This window comes from Salvelinus fontinalis, chromosome 12 (genome assembly GCF_029448725.1).
Source record: "Salvelinus fontinalis isolate EN_2023a chromosome 12, ASM2944872v1, whole genome shotgun sequence".
In the NCBI taxonomy this organism is placed as follows: domain Eukaryota; kingdom Metazoa; phylum Chordata; class Actinopteri; order Salmoniformes; family Salmonidae; genus Salvelinus; species Salvelinus fontinalis.
In genome coordinates, this window is record NC_074676.1 from 3,609,587 (window position 1) to 3,631,461 (window position 21,875).

General features: G+C 43.7%; 1 protein-coding gene across 1 annotated transcript in view; it reads right to left on the bottom strand.

Annotated features, from left to right (window-relative positions):
* Positions 1-21,875, bottom strand: part of LOC129866643 (cyclin-dependent kinase 17-like) — a 47,751-nt gene that overhangs the window by 18,495 nt on the left and 7,381 nt on the right. The window contains exon 2 of the mRNA XM_055939417.1: positions 2,106-2,254. Coding sequence (XP_055795392.1) covers positions 2,106-2,254 — 149 coding nt within the window. The remainder of the gene's footprint in view (positions 1-2,105; positions 2,255-21,875) is intronic.

Here is a 21,875-nt window from a genome sequence, read left to right on the forward strand (position 1 = left end):
TGCGTACACCATGCTCGTGGGCAAACACAATCACACACACAAAAAGTGAACACACACACACACAAAACAACATCCTCTGGTAGGACAACAGGAGAGCGGAGCCAGGGAAAAGGAGAGGGAAGCTGAAGCTGTCGAAGAATTTAAGGAGGGGGGATCTGGGGAAAACCTTAAGAAAGCCGGGAGAGGAATAACGAGATAAAATGGAAGAGGAGGACGCCCGGCTGCTTTCACAGTCCTCCAAGTCGCTATGGCAATGTCATGGAAAGTCTAGAATGTTCCAGACCTTGAACAGGCGGCACCATAGCAACGTCATGGCAGCCACCGTCAACACCAGGCGCTAGACCATCCCAAGCTTAGAGATAACTAACCAGCTATGTCACCGTATCTTTGTTTTGACGCATCGCCGGCTACAACCTTCACTGGACTCTAACATGAAGAAGCAACACTGATCATGTGTGTGTTCCGGATGTAAGAGAGAAAAATAATCTGCTGTGTGCAGTCAAACGACACACAGACAGACAGTCTTATTCATTGACTTACAGTACATTCGCAAAGTATTCAGACCCCTTCACTTGTCCCACGTTGTTACGTCACAGCCTTATTCTAAAATGAATTCATATTATTCATGTTTATCTCATCGCTCTACACACAATACCCCATAATGACAACGCAAAAACAGGTTTTTAGACAAAGAAAACTGAAATAACTTATTTAATAACTCATTTGCTATGAGACTCAAAATGGATTGATTGCACGTGATTTGGAAAGGCACACACCTGTCTATATAAAGGTCCTTTAGTTGACAGTGCATGTCAGAGCAAAAACCAAGCCATGAGGTCAAAGGAATTATCAGTAGAGCTCCGAGACAGGATTGTGTCGAAGCACAGATCTGGGGAAGGGTACCAAAACATTTCTGCAGCATTGAAGGTCCCCAAGATCACAGTGGCCTCCATCATTCTTAAATGGAACAAGATTGGAACCATCAACACTCTTCCTAGAGCTGGCCGCCGGGCCAAACTGAGCAATCGGGGGAGAAGGGCCTTGGTCAGGGAGGTGACCAAGAACCCGATAGCCACTTTGACAGAGCTCCAGAGTTCCTCTGTGGAGATGGGAGAACCTTCCAGAAGGACAACCATCTCTGTAACACTCCACCAAATCAGGCCTTTATGGTACAGACGGAAGCCACTCCTCAGTAAATGGCACATGAAGGCCACTTGGAGTTTACCAAACGGCACCTAAAGAACTCTCAGACCATGAGAAACAAGATTCTCTGGTCTGATGAAACCAAGATTGAAGTCTTTGGACTGAATGCCAAGCATCACGTCTGGAGGAAACCAGGCACCGCTCATCACCTGGTCAATACCATCCCTACAGTGAAGCATGGTGGTGGCAGTATCATACTGTGGCAATGTTTTTCAGCGACAAGGACTGGGAGACTAGTCAGGATGAAGGGAAAGATGAACAGAGCAAAATACTTGATGAAAACCTGCTCCCCATCCAACCTGAAAGAGCTATAGAGGATGTGCAGAGAAGAAATGGGAGAAACTCCCCAAATACAGGTGTGCCAAGCTTATAGTGTCATACTCAAGAAGACTCACGGCTGTAATCACTGCCAAAGGTGCGAGTAAATGTCTGAATATTTGCAAAAATTTCTAAAAACCTGTTTTTGCTTTGTCGTTATGGGGTATTGTGTGTAGGCACAGCCAGAAGAGGACTGGCCACCCCTCATAGCCTGGTTCCTCTCTAGGTTTCTTCCTAGGTTCTGGTCTTTCTAGGGAGTTTTTCCTAGCCACCGTGCTTCTACACCTGCATTGCTTGCTGTTTGGGGTTTTAGGCTGGGTGTCTGTACAGCACTTTGAGATATCAGCTGATGTAAGAAGGGCTTTATAAAAATACATTTGATTGATAAGGAGAAAAAACGATTTCATCCATTTTAGAATAAGGCTGTAACGTAACAAAATGTGGAAAAAGTCAAGGGGTCTGAATACTTTCCAAATGCACTGTACATTACATCCACATAACCACACATACACTCTCTCCCTCACGCAACCCCCCCCCCCCCCACACCCCAGCCCACACACACACACACACACACACACACACACCGCTGTCTTTGGTGCCGTTCTCCTCTATAGTAATCTGTTCAGCCAGCTCAGACAGAGACTCATCGATGGTCTGACTCCCTCTCAGAGTCTGGGACAGCCTCCTTCTAAACCGCTTCATCTTCTCCATGGAGCTCTCGGGAAGGGGAGGCCTGGGGATGGAGAGAAGAGGGGACAGTCAGTTACACACACACACACACACACACACACCAGGCCTGTTAGATGGTCCCACAGTTTATTTTGTTGACTGGAATATTAACGCAGAGAGAGACGTAGGACACAGAGAGGCAGGGAAGAAAAGCTACTGAGGACACACTCTCAAAAAAAGAGGGACGATAAAGTATTAAAATACATATGGCTGGGAGTTCTTCTTGTTCAGCCCTGGAATATGATATAAGGCCTTCAAAAGCGAACCAGAGGGTAAACAGTGGGTCTTTCTTTGACAATAACTGCCAGTACTACTTGTGCTTGAGAAAGCTTGACAAATAGTGTATCTTGTAATACAAGGGTGCGTGTCAAAAGGTGTGCTCCTTTTGAAAAGCACTCTCTGAGCAGGCCCCGGCATGTTCCTGGGCAGGTCCCCTAATAAATATTGCTTTTAAAGATTTCACGGAGAATATAGCCATCAAACACACGTCAAGCTATACATACTAACTCCATATCGATAGTAAAATGAGTTCATTATAAAAAATAATAACCATCAAACTACCTCATGATAAATATCCTAGTAATCCCACATCTATACTTAAATGAAGACAAAAAGAAGACATTGCATGATACAAGATTTATAGCTACTGACTGGAGCGAACACAAGAGCCTATCAACACTCGAGGAAACAGGCCTAATTTATGAGTCAGTAATATAGAGCCTAATGAATTTCCCACACTGGAAAAACATTGTATTGGGAGAGATAATCATTCGTGTAGCTCCGGGACGGAACTAATCTAGTGTGAAGAAGAACCAAAACATACACACATCATTTAGACCAGTTATACACTGAGTGCACAAAACATTAGGAACACCTGCTCTTTCCATGACATAGACTGAATCCAGGTGAAAGCTATGATCCTTTATTGATGTCACCTGTTAAATCCACTTCAATCAGTGTAGGTGAAGGGGAGGAGACCGGTTAAAGGAGGATTTTTAAGCCTTGATACAATTGAGACATGAATTGTGTGTGTGTGCCGCTCAGAGGGTGAATGGGAAAGAAAGATATGTTAAGTGCCTTTTCCACGGGGGTATGGTAGTAGGTGCCTGGCGCACCAGTTTGAGTGTGTCAAGAACTGCAACGCACCAAAGGCCATCCATCCAACTTGACATCTGTGGCAAGCATTGGAGTCAACATGGGCCAGCATCCGTGTGGAACGCTATCGACAACTTGTGGAGTCCATGCCCTGGCGAATTGAGGCTGTTCTGAGGGCAAAAGGGGGTGCAACTCAATATTAGGAAGGTGTTCCTAGTGTTTTGTACACTAAGTGTTTAACAGTCCTGGTAACTTATTTTCAACAGTGGAAAAACATGATTATTATTATATTGGGAGAGATATATGTTTTATTCATAGGGGATGGAATTAATGTGAACTGGAGAGAACAAGAAAGAACCTATCAACATTCAGGGAAAAATACATCATTTTGACATTAGTCAAATAGACTAATGAATTTCCCACACTGGAAAAACGTGATGTATTTGAAGAGATGGATGGAGTGATGGCACAGTCCATGAACTGTGTTAGCAGATGGTAAAGCAGGGGATTTATGAGAGAATGGAGAACAGGACTAGCATCCAGTTCAAGTCACATTGCATCACCCTTCTGTCTGTCTGTCTGTCTGTCTGTCTGTCTGTGTCTGTCTGTGTCTGTCTGTGTCTGTCTGTGTCTGTCTGTGTCTGTCTGTGTCTGTCTGTGTCTGTCTGTGTCTGTCTGTCTGTGTCTGTCTGTGTCTGTCTGTCTGTGTCTGTCTGTCTGTGTCTGTCTGTGTCTGTCTGTGTCTGTCTGTGTCTGTCTGTGTCTGTCTGTGTCTGTCTGTCTGTGTCTGTCTGTGTCTGTCTGTCTGTGTCTGTCTGTCTGTGTCTGTCTGTCTGTGTCTGTCTGTCTGTGTCTGTCTGTCTGTGTCTGTCTGTCTGTGTCTGTCTGTCTGTGTCTGTCTGTCTGTGTCTGTCTGTCTGTGTCTGTCTGTCTGTGTCTGTCTGTCTGTGTCTGTCTGTCTGTCTGTCTGTCTGTCTGTCTGTCTATGAGGGAGAGAGAGACAGAGAGAGAGAGAGACAGAGACACAGAGAGAGAGACAGACAGTGAGAGAGAGAGACAGAGAGAGAGAGAGACAGAGACACAGAGAGAGAGACAGACAGCGAGAGAGAGAGAGACAGACAGACAGACAGACAGACAGACAGACAGACAGACAGACAGACAGACAGACAGACAGACAGACAGACGAGACAGACAGACAGACAGACAGACAGACAGACAGACAGACAGACAGACAGACAGACAGGACAGACAGACAGACAGAGAGAGAGAGAGAGAGAGAGAGAGGAAGAGAGAGAGAGGAGAGATGAGGAGAGGGAGAGAGAGAGAGAGAGGAGAGAGAGAGAGAGAGAGAGAGAGTGACAGCGAGACAGCGAGAGAGAGAGAGACAGAGAGAGAGAGAGAGAGAGAGAGAGAGAGAGAGAGAGAGAGAGAGAGAGAGAGAGAGAGAGAGAGAGAGAGAGAGAGAGAGAGAGAGAGAGAGAGAGAGAGAGAGAGAGAGAGAGAGAGTGACAGCGAGACAGCGAGAGAGAGAGAGACAGAGAGACAGAGAGAGAGGGAGAGGGAGAGAGGAAAGATGTCAAGTGTATTTGTGTGAGAGAAAGTGAAAGCAAAAGAGGTGAAGGGAAAACAATTGACAGAGAAGGGAGTGAAAAGAAAGGACATGCTGGTGCAAGAGAGGTGAGGGAGTAAGTCGCTCTGGATAAGAGCGTCTGCTAAATGACATAAATGTAATGTAAATGTAAAGTGAATGGGGTTGTTTTTCATCCTGCCGATTCAGAGATCTCCCTCCCTGCCAACGCTATCTGACCTTAGTGAGGGGGAGATTACAACGCTTTTACAGATATGGACATGTGTCTGTTTGTCTGTCTGTACAGGGGATGAGTAATAAGAGACATGAAGCCACATGAGTTAGGCCCTGAAGGTCTGTCTGTCTGACTAACACTCTCCATTACAAGCCTTTGTCTTCCCAAACATCACTCAGGAGCTGGAGAGAGATGTCAAATACAACACGGAGTAGGGCAGGGGGGGGGGGGGGGGGGGGGGGGGGTGGACGTTGTTTTGAAGGAAAAAGCAGAGCTACTAAATTAAGCTACCATCTATTCACTGTCTGACACATAGCTCCCCGTTCATTCACTGATCAGGGATAGGTGAAGATTCCTGCCCTTCTTTCGCATTCTATTGCTCCATGATTTAGCTCTGACAACTCTTCCAGAATGTTACAGCCAGCTCCTCCGGTCATAACACAAGGCCATTTTAGGACAGCGGAGATGAGATGAGGGAGTCAGTCGGACTCTGGAGTCATCGCTGCCAACGGAACAGCTCATAGCCTTCTCGTTTCTCATAGTTGAGGGTACAGCTCAGCCTCGGCGCACACTGTGTTCCATGGAGAATGAATGGATGGATGGATGGATGGAAGAATAAATGGCTGGATGAATTAATGAATTTCACCAGAGTAAATTAATGAATTTGACTAGAGTTTTGATGGCAGTTTCTAACCCATCCCGTCCTTGTTAGCGTCCCCCCATGCCATTCTGTCCCCTTTCCATGGCTTGGCTCCGTGATCTAGTCTGGAGCCCTGGAGAGTTGGATGTGATCCCTGCTCCCATGAGTAAGTAGGCCGTGCAGGGAACTGGGCTCCAGATCCACTGGGTTAAGGCTAAAGAATTAGACCCATTCAAGCACTAATTCGGATTTGTTGCCGTGGCAACATTCTTTACCCAATGTCTAAATGTTAAGTCCCTGCAGGAGACTAGGATGATATTCTATCTCTTTGTCTCTTTTTATCAAACCACCTGGCTTACGGTACACACACACACCCTACAGTCTGTGGTCATACACATAGTTAACCATGATTTTCCCAGATGGACAAACTGATAGTTCCAGCTGTATGCAAAATTGCATTTTACACATAAGTTTGTCTGGCATGGACATTGGGGATAGGAGGGGTTAGGGTAAAGACTAAGAAAAGCAGGGTAAAGGAGGGAGAGGAGGAAGAAGAGGATGTAAGCAGAGAGTAGAAGTAGGTTAAGCAGCTCATTAAGACCGGGCCTTATGCGACAAATATGTGGTACGTAAACTTGCCACTAGGCACACAACTATTATTTCACTGTGTCCCTTTCAGGAAATTTGTCTTGCACCTCCAACATAACAGCATCACCACATATAGTGCATGTCGGACAAATTCCAAAGTAACAGAGTGACGCGGAGGCTCACTTTAAAATGTATGACAAGCCAAAACCATTGACTGCAAAGTTTAACAAACCATACACCTATATGCAGAAGTCTACTTTTAACAATTTCCACTGGACATTTTACTAAAACATTAACTTGACGAACAGTGCAGATGCAAAGTTTAGTAACGGAATGACAGTAAAATCTCCCTACGTTTTTTACATGCCCATGTCTTCCAAAAACACTTACACACTTACACAGACTAAAATATGTCTGCAGAAGGAATGGTGTGTCAGCTATGATATGACCCTTTGAGTTGAAAAAAAAAATATATATTTTGGTTATTAAACTACAGTAAGTGAAGTGGATTAACACCCGGTAACAGAATGACATCATGGGTCCCTGATCTGTACAATACAGAAATGCATAATTATGAATGTCATTCTCTTCATGGTGATGCATCCTGAATAGGTACACAAAGGTAGGAAAATGTAATATCCTCTTTTGCATACTGGGGTATTATTCTAATGAGCTCCACCCCAAACAAGACCACATTTGGTTGGTCCAGACCAGAACAAATCTGTACCAATCATAGATGTCTATGTTTCACAAGTTTGGACATCACAATACAGTACAGTAGAGAAAAGTATAGTATAGTTCAGTACAGTAGACTACAAAGAAGAAGAGTATATTTCCATACAGTAGAATACAGTACAGAAAAGTCCAGTGGAGTAGTATTATATTGTACTTTATTCATGTGTACTCTATGTTACTGAACTATACACTACTTTTCTGTTCTCTACTGTACTGTGCTGTGCTCTACTGCAACAGTGGTTTGTGACTACTATGACTTCTCGATGTGGCCAACTCAATTGAAGTCCTTCTGTTGCTGATTTTTTTGGGAACTCTGTTACCGATGTGGTGGCAGAGCGACGCATTTTAATCACTTAATAATTCATAATGTAACCCAGGTCAACAAATGGGTCAACAAAAACCATGTGAAATGTGAGTGAAACGACCAATTAGAAAATCAGCCAATCAAAAGTGCACAAATTCTTTAGGTCCCGCCCTTGACAGTTCAATCGTTGCAATCTCGAGCAAGCCTTCTAGAGGAAGCGGCATTTTTATGACTAATCTTCTCCTGGTTGTGAAGTCAGGAAACTGCGCTAAAGTTAGAAATAAAACCTAGACATATCTTCAGAGAAACACTGACAATTGATGGTCCGTTCATCGCATCGTCTTGAGAAGCGGTTGAATGGGTTGATGGACCATTTACTTGGTGAGCTTTATTTTTTCATGAATGAAGCCACTGTATTAGCGCTGCGTTAGCAGGCCAATGCTAACTTTTCTATATGTTAGTGAATATAAATTGTGCCATTTATGCTAATTGCTAAGTCAATTTTTGTAGAAGTAAACATACAATATTGTTCACATGGAAAAAGTAACACTACAGATGCATTTCAAATCAGCTTATTTGTCACGTTGTTAGGATTTATGTTTATGCACTATAGCCCGCTACCATATTGTTTGAAGATGAATATTGTTTTGTTACACACACACACAAACAATACAGATGTGTGTGTGTGTAGGTGTGTAAAGACTGATCAACATAGTGACAGGCTATACAAGCTGTGGTCAATCTGGAGAGGGGAGGGGTGCATATCTCTAGGCCAACCAGGGAGGTTAGAGCACTGATCAATACCAAATAAGGAACTGTTTGAGTGTAGAATCGGGGGGAGACACAAGACATATCTACTCTACGCAACGACCAGATGTGGACAGATGTGAGCACCAAGGGACTGGGACCAGTCCGAGTGTCAGCATAGGCTGAGCAAAGTTTAAACCGCGCTCAGCCTCTACTGTGATAGGCCGACGGACGGGTTGGAACTAAAGCTGTCATAGTATAAAAACTGTTGTATGAGCACATTCCAGAGTTCTCTGTTTTACATTGCACGGTGACACGGTGAACCCGTATATACGAAAATTGCATTTACCATTTATCGCTTGAGTTTAAATAAAATACTTAAAGTATATTCGGTGACTCTGAATCACATTTTGTCCTGATACCAGATTTGAACTGACGCAAATCTCTTTCAACGTGCGCCGAATACAACAGGTGTAGATCTCACAGTGAAATGCTTACTTACAGGCTCTAACCAACAGTGCAAAAAAGGTATTATGTGAACAATAGGTAAGTAAAGAAATAAAAACAACAGTAAAAAGACAGTGAAAAATAACAGTAGCGAGGCTGCATACAGGCACCAGTTAGTTGGGCTGATAGTATGTACATGTAGATATGGTTAAAGTGACTATGCATATATGATGAACAGAGAGTAGCAGTAGCGTAAAAGAGGAGTTGGTGGGTGGTGGGACACAATGCAGATAGCCCGGTTAGTCAACGTGCGAGGGCACTGGTTGGTAAGGCCAATTGAGGTAGTGCGTACATGAATGTATAGTTAAAATGACCATGCATATATGATAAAAAGAGAGTTGCCATGCGATAGTAGAGAGAACAGTCTATGACTGGGGTGACTGGGGTCTTTGACAATTTTTAGGGCCTTCCTCTGACACTGCCTGGTGTAGAGGTCCTGGATGGCAGGCAGCTTAGCCCCAGTGATGTACTGGGCTGTACGCACTGCCCTCTGTAGTGCCTTGCAGTCGGAGGCCGAGCAATTGCCGTACCAGGCAGTGATGCAACCAGTCAGGATGCTCTCGATGTTGCAGCTGTAGAACCTTTTGAGGATCTGAGGACCCATGCCAAATCTTTTTAGTTTCCTGAGGGGGAATAGGCTTTGTCATGCCCTCTCCACAACTGTCTTGGTGTGTTTGGACCATGATAGTTTGTTGGTGATGTGGACACCAAGGAACTTGAAAAACTCTCAACCTGCTCCACTACAGCCCCGTCAATGAGAATGTAGGCGTGCTCGGTCCTCCTTTTCCTGTAGTCCACAACCATCTCCTTAGTCTTGGTTACGTTGAGGGATAGGCTGTTATTCTGGCACTACCCAGCCAGGTCTCTGACCTCCTCCCTATAGGCTGTCTCATCGTTGATCAGGCCTACCACTGTTGTGTCGTTTGCAAACTTAATGATGGTGTTGGAGTCGTGCCTAGTCGTGCAGTCGTGGGTGAACAGGGAGTACAGGAGGGGACTGAGCACGCACCCCTGGGGGGCTCCAGTGTTGAGGATCAGCGTGGCAGATGTGTTGCAGGTGGGAAAGGGCAGTGTGGAGTGCAATAGAGATTGCATCATCTGTAGATCTGTTTGGGCGGTATGCAAATTGGAGTGGGTCTAGGGTTTCTGGGATGATGGTGTTGATGTGAGCCATGACCAGCATTTCAAAGCATTTCATGGCTAGACGTGAGTGCTACGGGTCTGTAGTCATTTAGGCAGGATACCTTAGTGTTCTTGGGCACAGGGACTATGGTTGTCTGCTTGAAACATGTTTGTATTACAGACTCAATCAGGGACATGTTGAAAATGTCAGTGAAGACACCTGCCAGTTGGTCAGCACATACCCGGAGCACACGTCCTGGTAATCCGTCTGGCCCCGCAGCCTTGTGAATGTTGACCGGTTCAAAGGTCTTACTCACGTCGGCTACAGAGAGCGTGATCACACAGTCGTCCGGAACAGCTGATGCTCTCATGCATGTTTCAGTGTTGCTTGCCTCGAAGTGAGCATAGAAGTGATTTAGCTCGTCTGGTAGGCTTGTGTCACTGGGCAGCTCGCGGCTGTGCTTCCCTTTGTAGTCTGTAATAGTTTGCAAGCCCTGCCACATAAGACGAGCGTCAGAGCCGGTGTAGTATGATTCAATCTTAGCCCTGTATTGACGCTTTGCCTGTTTGAAGTTCGTCGCAGGGCATAGCAGGATTTCTTATAAGCTTCCGGGTTAGAGTCCCGCACCTTGAAAGCGGTGGTTCTACCCTTTAACTGCGAATGTTGCCTGTAATCCATGGCTTCTAGTTGGGGTATGTACGTACAGTCACTGTGGGGACGGTTCAAGTCCGGGCTCTGGCTTGGCCACTCAAGAACAATCAGAGACTTGTCCCGAAGCCACTCCTGCGTTGTCTTGGCTGTGTGCTTAGGGTCATTGTCCTGGTGGAAGGTGATCCGTCGCCCTAATCGGAAGTTATGAGCACTCTGGAGCAGGTTTTCATCAAGGATCTGTCTGTACTTTGGCCGCTCATCTTTCCCTCGATCCTGACTAATCTCCCAGTCCCTGCCTCTGAAAAACACCTCCACAGCATGATGCTGCCACCACCATGCTTCACCATAGGGATGGTGCCAGGTTTCCTCTAGACGTGACACTTGGCATTCAGATCAAAGAATTCAATCTTGGTTTTATCAGACCAAAGAATCTTGTTTCTCATGGTCTGAGAGTCTTTAGGTGCCTTTTGGCAAACTCCAAGCGACTGTCATGTGCCTTTTACCTTATATAGGCAGGTGTGTGCCTTTCCAAATCAGGTCCAATCAATTGAAATTTATCACAGGTGGACTCCAATCAAGTTGTCGGAAATCTCAGGGATGATCAATGGAAACAGAATGCAGCTGAGCTCAATTTCGAGTCTCATAACAAAGGGTCTGAATACAGTTTTTTTTATACATTTGCAAAAATGTCTAAAACCCAGTTTTTACTTTGTCATTATGGGGTATTGTATGTAGATTGATGAGGAAAAATAAATATTTAATCAATTTCAGAATAAGGCTGTAACGTAACAAAATGTGGAAAAAGGGAAGGGGTCTGAAAACTGAATGCACTCTAATGTATAAGTTTAATATTTCAGATATCTCCTATAAAAAAAATAGACAATGGTGTACAACAAATGTGCAATTTTTATGTTCTTACCTTTCGCTATTGGATAAGTTTTGGCCTGCTTATTCAACATCCAGGGCAGGTTATTGATGGAGTTTGAGTCTTCTTGGTTTTCAGAAGAAAGAAGACATCTGAAGACATGGGTTGGCAGGTAGCCTAGCAGATACGAGCATTTTGCCAGTAACCAAAAGGTCGCTGGTTCGAAACCCCAAGCCAACTATGTGAAAAATCTGTCAACGTGTCTGTCAACGTTATCTTGAGCAAGGCACTTAACCCTAATTGCTCTGGATAAGAGTGTCTGCTAAACAACAAAAACTTTTTTTATTTTTTATTATAAAATCTCTTCAAGAGGGCCTTTTCTTGAAGGACACTTAAATACACTATTCTCCACAGCTTTACTGTGTTTGTTGGGACTGATCACCCTCAACTGTGAAATATTGAATCTGTATTCGAATGTCACTTTGTTTTCTGAATTGAACTTTACTGGTGATAATTGATGCTATAGAAGGTAGAACTGATTTTACCTGAGGTATTGAAATAGATCCATAGATTGTGAACACTGAGCTTATTTACTGTGAAATACTATTATTGTGAATTTTATTTTGTTGTTGAGAAATACAATTTATTTTATTATAAAATAAACATGCCCGGCATTAGCACTATCTCTAAACTTTATATCTCGGTCTCTAGTCTAATCTTTCTATGCTAATCTCATTACTGTTCTTCCCGAATCTAGTCCCAGTGGTCAGTTGCGTTGTTGGTGTTCTATGCAAAGCACATGGTACAATAAACAAAACTGTTATGAATAAAAACGGTAACTAATTGGTAGGTCAACCTTAACTTCTTACTTCTGTGAACTTTCATTATCTGCAAAACTAAATAGAAATGTTCAACATGATTGTATTTTGATGCATTTATAATACCTTAATACTTTTTCCTAGGAGATGTTTTTTTTAACAACCCTTTTCCATCTGTGTGACCAGAAATCAAAGCCTTTGTTAATTCCACATTTTTAGGTTGGAAAATGGTTGAAAAATGTAGCAATGATTTCATTTCCCAAACATATAGACTCTTAGCTCTCATTTGACACCAAATGTGATATGCTCCTATAAACTTAACTTAGTGCTCATGGGTCCTTTTACATAGAAATGACTCGCTCCATATAAGCTAGTACATACACTGCATTACCAAAAGTATGTTGACACATGCTCGTCGAACATCTCATTCCAAAATCATGGGCATGAATATCCCCCCCCCCCCCCCCTCTTGCTGCTATAACAGCCTCCATTCTTCTGGGAAGGCTTTCCACTAGATGTTGGAACATCGCTGCGTGGACTTGCTTCCATTCAGCCACGAGCATTAGTGAGGTCGGGCTCGTAGTCAGTGTTCCAATTCATCTAAAAGGTGTTCGATGGGGTTGAGGTCAGGGCTCTGTGCAGGCCAGTCAAGTTCTTCAACATCAAGCTCGACGAACCATTTCTGTACGGACCTCTCTTTGTGCACAGAGGCATTGTCATGCTGAAATAGGAAAGGGCCTTCCCCAAACTGTTGCCACAAAGTTGGAAGCACAGAATTGTCTAGAATGTCATTGTATACTGTAATGTTAAGATTTACCTTCACTTGAACTAAGGGGTCTAGCCCGAACCATTAAAAACAGGCCCAGACCATTATTACTCCCCCACCAAACTTTACATTTGGCACTATGCATTGGAGCAGGTAGCATTCTCCTGGCATCCGCCAAACCCAGATTCATCTGTTGGACTTCCAGATGGTGAAGCGTGATTCATCATTCCAGAGAACGCGTTTCCACTGCTCCAGAGTTCAATGGCCGCAAGCTTTACACCACTCCAGCCGACGCTTGGCATTGCGCATGGTGACCTTAGGCTTGTGTGCAGCTGCTCGGCCATGGAAACCCATTTCATGAAGCTCCCGACGAACAGTTCTTGTGCTGACATTGCTTCCTGGGGCTTTTTGTTAGTGAGTGTTGCAACCGAGGACAGACAATTTTTATGCGCTACGCACTTTAGGGAGAGAGAGAGCAAGAGAGAGGGGGAGCGAGAGAGAAAGAGAAGAAGCGACAAAGCACGAGAGAGAGGGGGAGCGACAGAGCTGAGAGAGAGCGACAGATCTGAGAGAGAGCGACAGATCTGAGAGAAAGGTGAGGGTTATCAAGGAGCTTGACTGGAGTTGAACAACTTCTGTGTGTACTGCTACAGTGTCCCAATACTGAATGAGTTTCAGGGGACAATAAATACTATGTATGTTTATTGTACTTGATCTCTCGCTAGCGCTTTTCTGTGTTTTGTCTGTCGAGTCTTTCCCCTCTATTCTACTCTTCACCTCCCCTCCACACTGCTCCTCTCTGGCTCGATCGTCACCCGTGTCAGAGGATCTGAATGGAGCTGGCACTAAGCTTGCTGATGTTTTGGCAAAAATTGGATGACGGTAGGCACCTGACAGAGCATCCACGCGTGTATGGCCAGCAGGACAGATGATGACAGACAGGGTTCTATACGATCGTCAAACACAATAAGACTCAACGTTGATTTAACACCGCTGCCATGACAATGACCCCTTTGAGTGACAGCTAGGGTCGCCTGTCTGGACACAGACTGCTCTCTCTCTCTCTTCCTCGCTCTCAAGCCATCTTTTGTGACCTAGTAACCCCATCGGTCAGAGGGTCTTCAACCAGACCTCTGCTATCAGAGAGACACAGCTCCAGCAATAGCCATGGCCATGACAACACTGTCTGTAACCACCATAGCTGTCTTTGGACAGGCAGGTCCAAGATATGTAAAGACATCCTTTATACTGTGTTCTTCCCGCCAATTGACATCTCCGCACAAAACCGCATCCCCCCCCCCCCCCCAAATAAAAAAAATGTTCACGATACCATCGTATATCAACGCTGTTTGAACAGGACAACGGGACGATGTCATATCCAGACATCGCCCAACCCAAGTCGGGCATGGTACTAGTTTCTACATTAATTTTCCATTACATTCACCCCTGATGAAGTAAGCCTACATTGTATAAGATCAATACATGTGTTCATACTGTTACTTACACAGTAGCTAGATAATATATCTCCTCTCTGGTTGTCACCACAATCGGCTACACAATACCAGCGCTGTGTAGCCGGCACGGTTCTAGGTTCTACATTCTGCTCCATTACTACACGGAACCCCATGAGTCACTCTGAGAAGGGGATTCCAGATTCCACTAATAAACAAAGCACACTGACTTTGTCTTTGTATTATGTTATTACTAAGTACTTAGGCTTAATAACAAGTAATTACACCAAAGCATCCTAATATGACCAGCTATGCGGACTAATGTTTTTCATCATTTCTGACATTTAATCCTTGTAAAGATTCACTGTCTTAAATCAGTTAGGTCACCACTTTATTTTTAGTATGTGAAATGTCAGAATAATAGTAGAGATAATTATTTCTTTCAGCTTTTATTTCTTTCATCACATTCCCAGTGGGTCAGAATTTTACATTCACTAAATTAGTATTTGGTAGCATTGCCTTTAAATTGTTTAACTTGGGTCAAACGTTTTGGGTAGCCTTCCACAAGCTTCCCACAATAGTTGGGTGAATTTTGGCCCATTCCACCTGACAGAGCTGGTGTAACGGAGTCAGGTTTGTAGGCCTCCTTGCTCTCACACGCTTTTTCAGTTCCTCCCACAAATGTTTTATAGGATTGAGGTCAGGGCTTTGTGATGGCCACTCCAACATAGAGGTCGACCAATTATGATTTTGTAACGCTGATACCGATACCGATTATTGGAGGACCAAAAAAAGCTGATACATATAAAAATCGGCCGATTAATCGGTATGTAATAATGACAATTACCGGTACAACAATACTGAATGAACACTTTTATTTGAACTTAATATAATACATGAATAAAATCAATTTAGTCTCAAATAAATAATGAAACATGTTCAATTTGGTTTAAATAATGCAAAAACAAAGTGTTGGAGAAGAAAGTAAAAGTGCAATATGTGCCATGTAAGAAAGCTAACGTTTAAGTTCCTTGCTCAGAACATGAGAACATATGAAAGCTGGTGGTTCCTTTTAACAGGAGTCTTCAATATAAGAATAATAAGAATTTGTTCTTAACTGACTTGCCTAGTTAAATAAATAAAGGTCAAATATTCCCAGGTAAGAAGTTTTAGGTTGTAGTTATTATAGGACTATTTCTCTCTATACCATTTGTATTTCATATACCTTTGACTATTGGATGTTCTAATAGGTACTTTAGTATTGCCAGCCTAATCTCGGGAGTAGATAGGCTTGAAGTCATAAACAGCGCAATGCTTGAAGCATTGCGAATTTCTGCTTGCAAACGCAATAAAGTGCTGTTTGAATGAATGCTTACGAGCCTGCTGCTGCCTACCACCGCCCAGTCAGACTGCTCTATCAAATCATAGACTTAAATATAATATAATAACACACAGAAATACGAGCCTTAGGTAATTAATATGGTCAAATCCGGAAACTATCATTTCGAAAAACAAAACGTTTATTCTTTCAGTGAAATACAGAACCGTTCCGTATTTTATCTAACGGGTGGCATCCATAAGTCTAGATATTGTTTAGAGAGACGAAGGTCCCTTGTGCTGTGGTGGAGATCTTTGTGGGCTATACTCGGCCTTGTCTCAGGATTGTAAGTTGGTGGTTGAAGTTATCCCTCTAGTGGTGCGGGGGCTGTGCTTTGGCAAAGTGGGTGGGGTTATATCCTTCCTGTTTGGCCCTGTCCAGGGGTATCATCGAATGGGGCCACAGTGTCTCCTGACCCCTCCTGTCTCAGCCTCCAGTATTTATGCTGCAGTAGTTTGTGTCGGGGGGCTAGGGTCAGTTGGTTATATCTGGAGTACTTCTCCTGTCTTATCCAGTGTCCTGTGTGAATTTAAGTATGCTCTCTCTAATTCTCTCCTTCTCTCTTTCTTTCTCTCACTCGGAGAACCTGAGCCCTAGGACCATATGTCAGGACTACCGGGCATGATGACTCCTTGCTGTCCCCAGTCCACCTGGCCTTGCTGCTGTTCCAGTTTCAACTGTTCTGCCTGTGGTTATGAAACCCCTACCTGTCCCAGACCTGCTGCTTTCAACTCTTAATGATCGGCTATGAAAAGCCAACTGACATTTATTCCTGATTATTATTTGACCATGCTTGTCATTTATGAACATTTTGAAAATCTTGGCTCTCTCTAATTCTCTCCTCTCTTTCTTTCTCTCTCTCGGAGGACCTGAGCCCTAGGACCATACGTCAGGACTACCGGGCATGATGACTCCTTGCTGTCCCCAGTCCACCTGGCCTTGCTGCTATTCCAGTTTCAACTGTTCTGCCTGCAGTTATGGAACCCCTACCTGTCCCAGACCTGCTGTTTTCAACTCTTAATGATCGGCTATGAAAAGCCAACTGACATTTATTCCTGATTATTATTTGACCATGCTTGTCACTTATGAACATTTTGAACATCTTGGCCATGTTCTGTTATAATCTCCACCCGGCACAGCCAGAAGAGGACTGGCCACCTCTCATAGCCTGGTTCCTCTCTAGGTTTCTTCCTAGGTTTTGGCCTTTCTAGGGAGTTTTTCCTAGCCACCGTGTTTCTACACCTGCATTGCTTGCTGTTTGGGGTTTTAGGCTGGGTTTCTGTACAGCACTTCAAGATATTAGCTGATGTATAAAGGGCTATATAACATAAACTTGATTTGATTTGCGACCAAGCTTTAACTTCCTGACTGATGTCTTGAGATGTTGCTTCAATATATCCACATAATTTCCCCTCCTCATGATGCCATCTATTTTGTGAAGTGCACCAGTCCCTCCTGCAGCAAAGCATCCCCACAACATGATGCTGCCACCCCCATGCTTCACGGTTGGGATGGTGTTCTTCGGCTTGCAAGCCTCCCCCTTTTTCCTCCAAACATAACTATGGTCATTATGGCCAAACAGTTCTGTTTTTGTTTCCTCAGACAAGCGGACAATTCTCCAAAAAGTACGATCTTTGTCCCCATGTGCAGTTGCAAACCGTAGTCTGGCTCTTTTATGGTGGGTTTTGGAGCAGTGGCTTCTTCCTTGCTGAACAGCTTTTCAGATTATGTCGATATAGGACTCGTTCTACTGTGGATATAGATCATTTTGTACCTGTTTCCTCCAGCATCTTCACAAGGTCCTTTGCTGTTGTTCTGGGATTGTTTTGCACCTTTCGTACCAAAGTACGTTCATCTCTTGGAGACAGAACGCGTCTCCTTCCTGAGCGGTATGACGGCTGCATGGTTCCATGGTGTTTATACTTGCGTACTATTGTTTGTATAGACGAACGTGGTACCTTCAGGCATTTGGAAATTGCTCCCAAGGATGAACTAGACTTGTGGAGGTCTACAATTTTAGGTATTTCTTTTGATTGTCTCATGATGTCAAGCAAAGAGGCACTGAGTTTGAATGTAGGCCTTGAAATAGATCCACAGGTACACCTCCAATTGACTCAGGCTAATTGACATAATTTATCAGAAGCTTCTAAAGCCATGACATCATTTTCTGGAATTTCCCAAGCTGTTTAAAGGCACAGTCAACTTACTGTATGTAAACTTCTGACCCACTGGAATTGTGATAGTGAAATAATCTGTCTGTAAACAATTTTTGGAAAGATTACTTGTCATGCACAAAGTAAATGTCCTAACCGACTTGCCAAACTAGTTTGTTAACAAGAAATTTGTGGAGTGGTTGAAAAACGAGTTTTAATGACTCCAACCTAAGTGTATGTAAACTTCCGACTTCAACTGTATATATATATAGATATATATATATATGTCATACATCGCATGATCACTTAGTCTGTGTCCAAAATTTCACCCTATTCTCTATGTACATGTAGTGCACTACTTTTGACCAGGGCCCATAGGGATGTGGTAAAAGATAGTGCACTACATAGGGAATAGGGTGCCATTTGGGATGCATACTTAATTAATGCTTGTGCCAAAACAGTGGAAAGGCTAACACTGCACTCTTGTACCTGTGTAGTAACACTGTACTTACAATAGTGTCAACAATATTATATTAACCATAGACAATATCTATATTATTAACATGTAATAATACCTGAGAATCATTGAGTGTAATGTCTACATTCATCCATCTAACCAAATAGGGTCTTAACCAGCTGACACTCGGTGTAGGGTGTAGTTATCCTTAAAACGCTGATCTTGGGTCGGTTTTCCATTTCCCCCACTAATGCTTCGGCTGTGAATTGGCAAGAGGGAATGCTAATCCCAGATCTGTACTTAAGGGGAAACTTCACCCCGAAGCCGAACCCTCTGACTGCTGGGTGGCTACTGTATGCTGAGTGAGACTTTCACATTCAGCCTGACTGTAAAGTGAGAAGAAGAAGAAAAAAAAAAAAGAGTTCGGCGAGAGTTCGGGAGGCCACAAATTGTGCTTACACGAGCATGTGTTGTCTATCGCAACTGCATTTCAGGAGGGGCCGCTTTCGGAGCCTGACTGCCAGAATTCCTATGTTAATACCGTAGAGAAAGAGGAAGAGTTTGTATGAATGGCTATGTATAGACCAGAGTTACGGGACGGGGGAGTGTGTGGTGTGGATTCTGTGTGTGGTGTGGATTCTGTGTGTGTGTGTGTGTTTCATGGCAGCTGCTCAGTGAGGACTAGGGAGAGGCGGACACTAACCTTCAGCCAGCTGTCCTTGGCCTGGTCGCTTAAACATGAGCCCTGTCCACCACACACACCCCCCCCACGGTTATGTTCATACACAAACACGTATTTATGCTCACACACACACACACAGGAAGGCACTCAGACATACATTCACATAATGCATATATGCACTTACTGCTGGCATTTCAAACACACACACACACACACACACACACACACACACACACACACACACACCCCTAAAATAAAATGAGGTACCGAGCAAATTTCAGGTCTGCTGAGCGCAAACGTGAACATTGTGTGTTTACTATGAACACTGAGGATGTACCCGCTTTAAGTTACAGTTTTAACCGTGGCCAAATGGCTTCTGTGGCTACTTGATCATAATGTAGGCCTACTAGAGTGGCCTACCATAAAATAATCTGGAGAAAATGCATCCCATAACATTTTAACATGGAAATAGCTGTTCTATCATTCAGCCTACAGTAGCAGCCAATGTGTGGCGTTCAATGTAGGCCTACATTCCATGACACGTTTGAAAAAATATACAGGGCCTGACATTAACCTGTTTATCCACTTATCCTTCAGACAAGGAGGAGACTGAAAATGTTGTGTTGTTTGATGCAAAAAACACTTTACAAAATAAAATGCATTATTATTCCCATACCATTATTACAGAGAATCAGACAAATTATTCTACCCACTGCCTATTTAGCTTATTCAAGACTGTCTCAAAATACAACACTTCCCCTTTAAGACAAAAAAACAAAATCTCTTTACATGACTCGCTTTTCAAATATGTCAAGAAATGTGCACGTTTTGTGCTCTTGTAAGAAGCAATCTTTCCCCTATTGCTAAGTACAAATTATCTATAACTGGACTATTAACTCACTAACTAGCAAAGGATATTCACAAAATGTCTACACGTGGCTACATGCAGCTCTCGCTTTGATCTCAAAACAAGCACATTTGATCTCAAAACAAGCACATTCATTCTGTAAACACAGTCCAGTTCAACGTAAATGGCACAGCTCCACATATGGCAATGGTCTATTTACATACAGTGCATTCGGAAAGTATTCAGACCCCTTGACTTTTTCCACATTTTGTTACGTTACAGCCTTATTCTAAAATTGATTCAGAAATAATAATAATTCTCATCAATCTACACACAATACCCCATAATGACAAAGCAAAAACAGGTTCTTAGAAATGTTTGCTAATTTATAAACAAATACCTTATTACACAAGAACTCAGACCCTTTGCTATTAAATTTTAAATTGAGCTCAGATGCATCCTGTTTCCATAGTTCATCCTTGAGATGTTTCTACAATTTGATTGGAGTCCACCTGTGATGAATTCAATTGATTGGACATGATTTGGAAAGGCACAACTATCTATATTAAGGTCCCACAGAGCTTGCCGCCTGGCCAAACTGAACAATCGGGGGAGAAGGGCCTTGGTCATTCTCCAAACACCCGACAGGGCCAACATCCCTGTTATTTGCAAGAGGAAGCGACGCAGGTACATAGGACAAAGAGCAGGATGCCTGGTCAAGACCCGGAAAAGGCGAGTGGGAAAGCTGCCGTTACCTTTAATACTACTCGCCAACGTGCAATCATTGGACAATAAACTAGACGAGGTACGATCACGAATATCCTACCAACGAGACAGCAAAAACCAATCAAAATCAAAAATCCTATGTTTCACGGAATCGTGGCTGAATGACAACATGGATTTTCAGCTAACGGGATATACGCTGCACCGGCAAGATAGAACAGCACACTCCGGTAAGACGAGGGGGGGTGGTCTGTGTATACATGTAAACAACAGCTGGTGCACGAAATCTAAGGAAGTCTCTAGATTTTGCTCGCCTGAAGTAGAGTATATTGTTATAAATTGAAGGCCACACTACTTGCCTAGAGAGTTTTCAGCTATACTTTTCATGGATGTTTATTTACCACCACAGACAGATGCTGGCACTAAGACCGTACTCAGTCAGCATGTACCCTGTATAAGGAAATAAGCAAACAGGAAACCACTCACCCAGAGGCGGCACTCCTAGTGGCCAGAGACTTTAATGCAGGGAAACTTAAATCAGTTCTACCAAATTTCCATCAACATGTTAAATGTGCAACCAGATAGAAAAACATTTCTAGATCACCTGTACTCCACACACAGAGACGCGTACAAAGCTCTCCTTCTCCCTCAAACACCAGTGACACAGTCTATGAAGCAAATACTAAACTACAGGACTGTTTTGCTATCAGGCTGGAACATGTTCCGGGAATCTTCCGATGGCATTGAGGAGTACACCACATCAGTCACTGGCTTTATCAATAAGTGCATCGAGGACGTCGTCCCCACAGTGACTGTACATACATACCCCAACCAGAAGCCATGGATTACAGGCAACATTCACACTGAGCTAAAGGGCAGAGCTGCCGCTTTCAAGGTGCAGGACTCTAACCCAGAAGCTTACGAGAAATACTGCTATGCCCTGCGATGAACAATCAAACAGGAAAAGCGTCAATACAGGGCTAAGATTAAATCATACTACACCGGCTCCGACGCTTGTCTTATGTGGAAGGCCTTGCAAACTATTACAGACCACAAGGGGAAGCACAGCCATGAGCTGCCCAGTGACACGAGCCTACCAGACGAGCTAAATCACTTCTATGCTCGCTTCGAGGCAAGTAACACTGAGGCATGCATGAGAGCATCAGCTGTTCCGGACGACTGTGTGATCACGCTCTCCCTCTGCAACTGGATCCTGGACTTCCTGACGGGCCATCCCCAGGTGGTGAGGGTAGGTAGCAACACGTCTGCCACGCTGATCCTCAACACTTGGTG